Genomic DNA, 7,960 nt, shown 5'->3' with positions numbered 1-7,960 from the left:
TGGTCCGTTTCATGGTTGTAATTTAACAATTTTGCCGAGTGAGATACCCATCGATCATCTGTGTATTCTGTCTTTGAATTTTGTACTACTAACTACTAGTCTTACACCTATCTTTTCGTTTTGCTTATGCTTATAAACACAAATTTAAATTTTTAACCTTAAATTTAGAGTTGATTTTTAAAGTTTCATCATAGTTTATTTTTCAGCCTCGACTTTATTTATATTTTTTTGTTTGTAAATATATTGTTTGACTTTCATCCTCTTAGAACCCACCAATGATGTGAGTTGCCGGAAGCAAGCAGATGTTGTGCAGACCAGCATGAAGTTGATTTGTGCTCATGATGGATGCCAGTGCATGCTTATGTTTATCATTGATGATGAACAAATATTTGATGGAAAGGATTTGTGATAAATGTCTTAAATGCCTTTTGATCCTGATCGTTTCCAACTTTGAGATTTGCACTTCATCCGTGGCTAGCACTTTTACCACACGGATCCTCATCGATGTTGATGTCGATGGTGCTTTTAATTCATGCACTTCTCTTTTATGTCTATGTTTATAAGTGAAAATTTAATATGATTTAACTTATCTCTTTTATAACACATAAAATTTTTAACTTATCTCTGGCACGGAAAACGTAGTAATAGAGTAGTATATGATTTATTAATTATTAATTATTAAAAAAACCAAGAATATTTTATGTCTACGTTTCACATGAGTACTAACCTTTGGGGGAAAAAAACAAAACCAAGAATATTTTCTACGGCTGAAAATTTCAAGGGTGCTGGCCTTGGGAAACTTACACGCATGGGTTTTTTTTACCTTCGGCTAATAAATCCGTGTGTTACAAGTAGTAGTTACAACATTCAGCCAATATTCATGTGTATTAACCTTTGGAAAAATCATTAATATTTTGTACGTTCCATAATTTCTCAAGTATTTTCCTTGAAATTGTATGCACAAAATTTGTCAATATTATGATTATCGGAAAATTCCATGATGTTTTACCTTTGCGTTTAGGAGTTATAACCTTCGGAAAAATGTCATGTGTATTAACCATTGGAAAAACACACGAATAATTTTCTAAGGCCCAAATTTTCTTGAGTATTAGTCTTGGGATTGTTTGGCGCAATATTCATCAATTTTAATATTACAACAAAAAATTCATGAGTTATAGACTTTGCAAAAAATGCATGAATATTTCTATGGGGCCCAAAATTTATTGTGCATTAACCTTGGGATTGCTATGTGCAAAATATGTGAATATTAAGGTTAAAAAAAATCTAATGACTTTTAGCAACCTTGTTTAATTTCATATGTTACTATTAACCTTTTGAAAAGGCACGTGAATATTTTTCTTATGGTTTAAATTTTTTTTCTAGTATTAGCTTGTGTTTGTTATGCTCAAAATTCTTGAATATTAATATTAGCATAAAAAATTATTGATGTTTAGCCTTTGCCTATAATTTTGTGTGCTGTGGACGTTGTCATAAATTGATAGGTATCTATTGTCAGACCTAGGCCACGTTCGTTTCCTCCTTCCAATTTTCGCGCGCACGCTTCCCGAACTGTTAAACAGTGTATTTTTTTTAAAAAAAAATTTCTATAGGAAAGTTGTTTTAAAAAATCATATTAATCTATTTTATATTTTTTAATAATTAATAATTAATAAATCATATACTAATCTATTACTACTTTTTCCGTACCAGAGATAAGTTAATCTCCTCCATTCAAACGCGGCCCTACCTAGCACAACAAGAATGTGAGTAATTTTCACAAAACTGCTAATATTTTGCATAATTTATTACGAACTACATATTTAAGAATTTGTTTGAAACCATCAGCTCATCCGGTGCTCGAACGCACTCGTCCTCGAGGGCTACAGGAGGCTGCGCCAGAAACGAACAATTTTAGTGTAACGACGAATAGGGTAGTGCAAATTTGGCTGTGATATACGAGTGTTTGTGTATTGTGATGCACAAGAACAGCAGTTAAACATATTAATCTCCAACAGTCAAGGCCAGTTTCTTAGTTGGCAACGCTAGATCGAAGGGTTGGCGACAGTAGCCTCCTCGGCATCAACCTCAGGCCATGTGGTTACCTCAGCAAATGAGAACTGGTTGGCCGCGCCAAGGAAAGATGCGACTCGCAACAGACAGGATTGGGAGAGCATGCTCTCTGCGTCAACCGACTGTGGCAAAGGAGGTGCGCAAGTTGGGAGGAAGTCCACCTTATGGTACGTAAGTTTGAAGAGTGAATGCGCAGCTCTACAGAAAATAAACCTGCAAAAACAACCGAAATGAGCTTACAAATGCTACACTGGTATATCTATTATACATATCAGGGAACAGCTTACATATCGCTGAATATTAGGGAATATTTGCTACACGTTATATTGAGGGAACAACTTATAAAGTGAACTCACGTTCATTATTGAGAAAGTAGATAAGAACCATGGTAAAGTTTATGTTCATACAAAACTCATGAAAAAGATTGACAAGGTGACCTGAGAAGCAGCCGCCTCAAGAGCAGATCGCCCAAAACTTCAACCCAAACAGGATGAAGTGAAGATGATGCAACCAAAGTAGCGGCCCATTCATTTAAGGACAATGACAGTAACTCTTCAGCTTTCTTATAGGCATCCTACAAAAAATTATGTCAAAGCTCAATAGACAAAAACATCTGTTACTCTGAGAGAAAATTGTTAGCGGAAACTAAAAGCATGTACCCTGTCGATGTCAACCCCATTATTGCCGATCAGATGGCAGAAAGCTTGCAATGGAGCTGTGAGAAACATAGTAAATTGACTGCCAATCTGCCGGACAGAATCCCCACTGAATCCTAAAGAGGAAGATCGACAACTCGGAGAAAGTAACATGGCCGTTGTCTCCCCTTTTTCAAACCCATGAATTGACTGCAATGCTTAATTTGACGAATTAGAAGGGATCAACGTACTGACAGCGCTAACAGTAAGCGGCACGATGCCAAACATCAGCCTACAGCAAAAAGAAAAGAAAATACTATCCAGATATTCCATCATAATCTAGTAGGTACGAGTTAAAAGTAAAATAAGGAGCGGCAATAGAATGGCACTTGGATAAGTACAATATTCATGTATTTACACAGAAGGATACTGAAAACTGAGAGGAGCTTCAACCTTAAAATTTTGAAAAACTATAAGGCTGTATATGTGCATAAACCTAAGCACATGTGATTTCTCTCAAAAAGCATTAGAAGATTCAGTAAGTGTTCACCACTCATGGATAACCCACTAAAGAAATATTCCTTGGTCTTCCCTTCGTCACTAGTCAGAATAGATTGAAATAAATGCCCCATAACAAATTTTGAATAATAACGGCTGCATGGGACGAAAAAAAATAAGATTAAACAAACCTGCCTTGAATGAGTAGCTGGTGTTGCTGTCAATCACCAAAAAGAGTGGTCTTCTTGTAAATGGAATCAGATCACAAGGGTATATACAGTTTGAACCTACATGTTCTGAACATGTGTCAGAAATAACATGCTTCTTTCTGGGAACAACAAAGTTCCGTCCATGTAAGGGCAACTTCCAACTGTTATAAACCTAACCATGAAGGTAATCTTATTAAGTTTGCATTGCGAAAATACCTTCGCCTTCACTGTAGCCTAGCCATAAGCGAGATGCATCGTCTTCTTTTACATTGATCGTACTAACATTAGATATATCAAACTTATTAAAGCTGCTCACAACCGTCTCATTTGTATCAGCACAAAATCCAGAAGGTCCCACCTCACCTGAAAGATAAAGAGAGTGCTGACTGAAATGTGCTCTCCCAACAGATGTATATTACCAAAAAAAAAAGAAACATTTTAGTTAAACTCCTACAGCACCTACCTGCAGCTGAAAGGTATATTAACATCATGCCATTCGATGGGAGCTCCTCACATTTGGTGGCAAGGACCTGGATTACAAATATAACAATTGATTGATCATGCTTTGACCAACAATAATTTCCTGATTATATAATTATTTTGCATCAGAGGTACAGTCAGATTTATAGTCAAAAGTAATATATACTAATAGTCTACAGTTAGAGCTATTTACTTTTATACTGCCTAAAATTAAGTGGTCAAAAACTCAAAATAATATTCATTCAAGTCAAAACCGACTACTATAGTACTATTCATGAATGGAGGGAGCATAACATACAGATTAAGATAAACCTATTGCCCTCTGTTATCCTTGTTAAAAAAATGAAATTATAGCATATAAGAGGGTTGTGTAAAGAAGTTCAAAAAAATTAATAATCCCTAATAAACCTATTGTTTTTTTTTGTTGTTGTTAACCAACCTAGAACCGTGGAACAAATTCCAAATAAGAAACAACACACTGAACAGCAAAAGAACATTCAATCAGTTTGACATTTCCTGTTTCTTCCTCCCCACACCTACTATCTACAAGTATGTTCTAGAAAATAAACTGCGAGCGACAAAAATATCTCAAAACTGCAATTCATTGGACCAATTTCAGAAAACCACACAGCATATTGTGCAACCTTTCATGGAAAACATACTTACTATCCATTCCCATAGACCCTGATGACTTGGTGTCTGATTGGTTGAGCTATAGAAAAATGAACGAAGCAACCAAAATAATTTTATAAGTATTTTTTTTACATCTGTATTTTTCACGGTTTAAAAGCCCATGCTAGAAAATAAACTAAAATGGAAAAAAACAAAATCAATTCCAAAATTAAGTTTCAAAATTCAAATTTTGGTTGTGGCTGATAAGCCAACAAGCAGACGATGACAGCCTTGGATCTCCTCACCTAGCCTCTTCATGCACAACATAAAGTATAAATCGGTGATCTCGTCCCTCTCTCTTACACAGGAAGGAACCAGTCCTAAATGTAAGGCTTGCTAGTCATGCTAAAAGGAGTTACCCAAGTATAGACAAGTGGTATGGACAGCCAGTGAGTTATGGAAGTCAAGTACAGTATAGACAAGTGGTATGCCTACTGCCAGCCAGTGTGGTACGAAAGCCAATGTTCGTGTGATGGGTCCAGCGTTCACCTAGAGGGTGATTGTTTGGCTTTTTGAAAAAGCCAAACGACATATTTGCAAACGAAAAATAATTTGTGAACAAAACTTTTAAATACGTATTCTTCGCGATCTAAAAGTCAAAGCTGAAAAATAAACTAAGATGAAAAACCATCAAAATCAATTCAAAATTTAAGGTTGAAAATTCAAATTTTGGCTTATAAGCAGAAGCAGAAACGAAAAGATGGGAGTAGGCGGTACTCAGTACTCAATCACCAACTAGCAACTAGGCCAACTAGTCGGTGGCTCCCATATGTCAAGCACGAAAATTCTCCAGAACAAGTTGATAAATATCTACTACCTCCGTTTTATAATGTAAGATGTTTGTCTTTTTTAGTTACAACATTTGACCATTCGTCTTATCCAAAAATTTAGTACAAATATAAAAAATGGCAAATCAAGCTTAAAGTTCTTCTGATAATAAAGTAAGTCACAAGCAAAATAAATGATATTTCCATAATTTTTTAGATAAGACAAATGATCAAACATTGCAAGTAAAAAAGTCAAACATCTTACATTATGAAACGGAGGAAATACCTATTTTTGACATTGCTTATAGCAAATTTTCAGATTGTTGAGTAAACGAGTATTGACTGTTGATTGTTGAAAGAATCAAATAACAAGGTAGTACAAAGAAAACTGGGATTTGATATGCTATGCATACCTTGTTTTGAAGGCATTGTAGATCCATTACATTGTTCAGTTGAAAACACTCAACATTTGAAAACTGGGATCCTAACCCTAAGGCCAAGCATTTGGCTAGGCCAAAATCTCAGCTCATGCCTAATTCCAATTTCCTAATTGGATCGTTTAACTGACTAGTCATTGACTAACACCAATAGGCTAGGACCGAGTAGACCAAATACTACCGGCTAATCGGTCAGACCGACTAATTCACCGAGTACCCCATGATCGTGTAGGTGACCCGCCGATTACTGACTAGGTGAACACTAGATGGGTCAGATAGGGTTTTGTTGTTGTCACGAACTCAGGAGGAATCAAGAACGAATTTCCTCATTGGCATGCTTCCTTGTCAGAATAGTTAAAATCAATTAGTTAAGGTTAGTGCTGTTGTTCTGTCTCACGGAATTTCCTAACTTTGTCAATTGTTATGCTAGCCATTATTGATAACACCCAACAAGTTAAACCAGCTTGTCTTAAGGTGAACTGAATGCAGCAGAAATGCTTCCATTGCCAATATTTCTCAGGGGACTAATAACATGCAAGCACCAAAAGGTTCTTCATATGGTAACTGTCTACCATAGTGCTTTCACAATTCTTCCTTGTTTCAATCTCTGATGATTATAGTGGTCGATAACATTTAAGATTGCAAGCACTCACCAAATCATACTAGGATAAGACGGTAAGTCAAACATCATGTGAGGAAGAGAAGGATGAACTTACTGTTAGGAAATGAGTCACTGATGGGCGATAGAGAATTGTTTTAAGTGGGTTTGGAGGCAGCGCAGCATCTCTCAGATCTTTTAAGAGATTGGGGTGATTTTGTCCACTTTCATCGTGGGCACTGTAACCATTGCTTAGAGCAAAAGAACCGCATGGTTCCCATTCGAGGCATTGAAGCATTCTGAAAACATCTATGGTGATGTCTGTAAATTTGACCTGAGTGAAGGCCTCTCGTTATTAATTTTGTTTTGCTAAAAAAAAAAGAAGAAAGAAAAGGTGAGAGACAGGGGAAGCATTACCTACCTCGTTGTGATAGTAGCTGCATAGCATGGCATCACTTAAGACCAGACCTCGCTTCTTGACAGTAGGTGGGACGGTAGGGAGAGTATCGGGGGCAGGATCAAACGCGTAGCTGTACCTGAGTGGCCTCATGTTCATGAAGAGGGAATCAGCTCTGAGAAACCTGGCGATTTCTTGGACGACATGTTTCCACTCCTTATATTCTGCTTCCTGCAAGCCCCGCCCCAGGAGTCGCTAATTTGATAACACGGAAGAAAGGAAGCACGGAAGAGGCCCAAGATTCGGAAAAGTAGAGCATCCATACTTGGAGGGTCTTCTTTGAATCGTCGAGGAGTGTGCGGATGTGGGCGGCGAGGCGGGGGACAGTGTCGGAGCGCCTGGCGAGTAGAAGCGCGACAAGCAGGAACCTGGCGAGGAAGCGGAGGTGCTTGGTGGGGGCGAGGTGGTCGGCTGCGTCGACGATGAAGTAGCCGCGGTCGAGGACGGCGTGGTAGAAGACGAAGGCCTCGGAGAGGAGGGCGGTGTCCGAGGCGCGCTGGTACTGGGAGTAGTAGAGGTGAGCGATGCGGGCGGCGATCTCGCCGACTTGCCATCGACGGAGCCCGGCGTCGAGTAGGCGGTGACGGTGCTCCTGCTGCATGCGCCAGAGCTGAGTGTAGATGCGGAAGGCCTTGCCGTATTCCTCGGGCTCCCGGCGGCCGAAGATGGGGAGGTCACGCACGCGGGCGAAGCGCCGGTCTGCCTTGTCTAGCAGAGACCAGAATTGCTCGGCCGTCCAGCCGCCGCCGCCGCCTGCTTGACCTTGGTGCGGCGACGACGCCATGGCGAATTCCCCTCTCCTCTCCCACTTCTCTCTCTCTCTCTCGTGCTCTCTCTGTCTGTCTGCCTGTCCGAGCCCAGCCCAAAGGCATAATAAATTATATAAGCACATTCAGCCTAGCCTAGCCCAGCCCAGCCCACAGGCTTTTCTTCCTTTTTTTTACCCATCCAAGTTCCATCACCTAGAGGGTTCGTTTACTTTAGATTGTTAAGTAGATAATTAATTATAGAAATAAATTAAATAATTTGATACATAATCTAAGCATATAGTTCCTCATTTTTAGGTTATGAGATGTTTTGGTCATCCTCTTATTTATATATATATATATATATATATATAACACTAACAAAATACCC

The 7,960-nt window shown here is 38.7% G+C and overlaps 1 protein-coding gene across 3 annotated transcripts; it reads right to left on the bottom strand.

The window, feature by feature from the left end:
- Positions 1-1,788: 1,788 nt before the first annotated feature.
- LOC102723083 (protein SCAI) lies at positions 1,789-7,635 on the bottom strand. 3 transcript variants are annotated; one of them, XM_015841296.2, is made up of 9 exons: positions 7,089-7,635; positions 6,788-6,994; positions 6,485-6,700; positions 3,876-3,942; positions 3,629-3,775; positions 3,399-3,499; positions 2,730-2,915; positions 2,508-2,644; positions 1,789-2,283 (listed from the first exon to the last, which is right to left on the bottom strand). In XM_015841296.2, the coding sequence occupies exons 1-9, from the start codon at positions 7,605-7,607 to the stop codon at positions 2,043-2,045; spliced, it is 1,821 nt and encodes a 606-aa protein (XP_015696782.2). In that variant the 5' UTR covers positions 7,608-7,635; the 3' UTR covers positions 1,789-2,042. The 3 variants fall into 3 exon arrangements, with proteins under 3 accessions (XP_015696782.2, XP_015696783.2, XP_006661584.2); XM_015841297.2 differs by having other exon boundaries at positions 2,508-2,632; XM_006661521.3 differs by having other exon boundaries at positions 3,399-3,490.
- Between the last annotated feature and the right edge of the window lie 325 nt (positions 7,636-7,960).

The sequence above is a fragment of the Oryza brachyantha genome, chromosome 9, assembly GCF_000231095.2.
Source record: "Oryza brachyantha chromosome 9, ObraRS2, whole genome shotgun sequence".
In the NCBI taxonomy this organism is placed as follows: Eukaryota; Viridiplantae; Streptophyta; class Magnoliopsida; order Poales; family Poaceae; genus Oryza; species Oryza brachyantha.
This window is presented reverse-complemented; position numbering and strand designations above follow the sequence as displayed.

Excerpts from the sequence above, each read along its gene's own strand:
- LOC102723083 (XM_015841296.2), bottom strand. The coding sequence starts at position 7,607 with ATGGCGTCGTCGCCGCACCAAGGTCAAGCAGGCGGCGGCGGCGGCTGG. Across the intron at positions 3,943-6,484 it reads CAGTGACTCATTTCCTAACA|GTCCTTGCCACCAAATGTGA; the intron begins GTAAGTTCATCC and ends TTTGTAATCCAG. Across the intron at positions 2,916-3,398 it reads ACACCAGCTACTCATTCAAG|TCAATTCATGGGTTTGAAAA; the intron begins GCAGGTTTGTTT and ends TAAGCATTGCAG.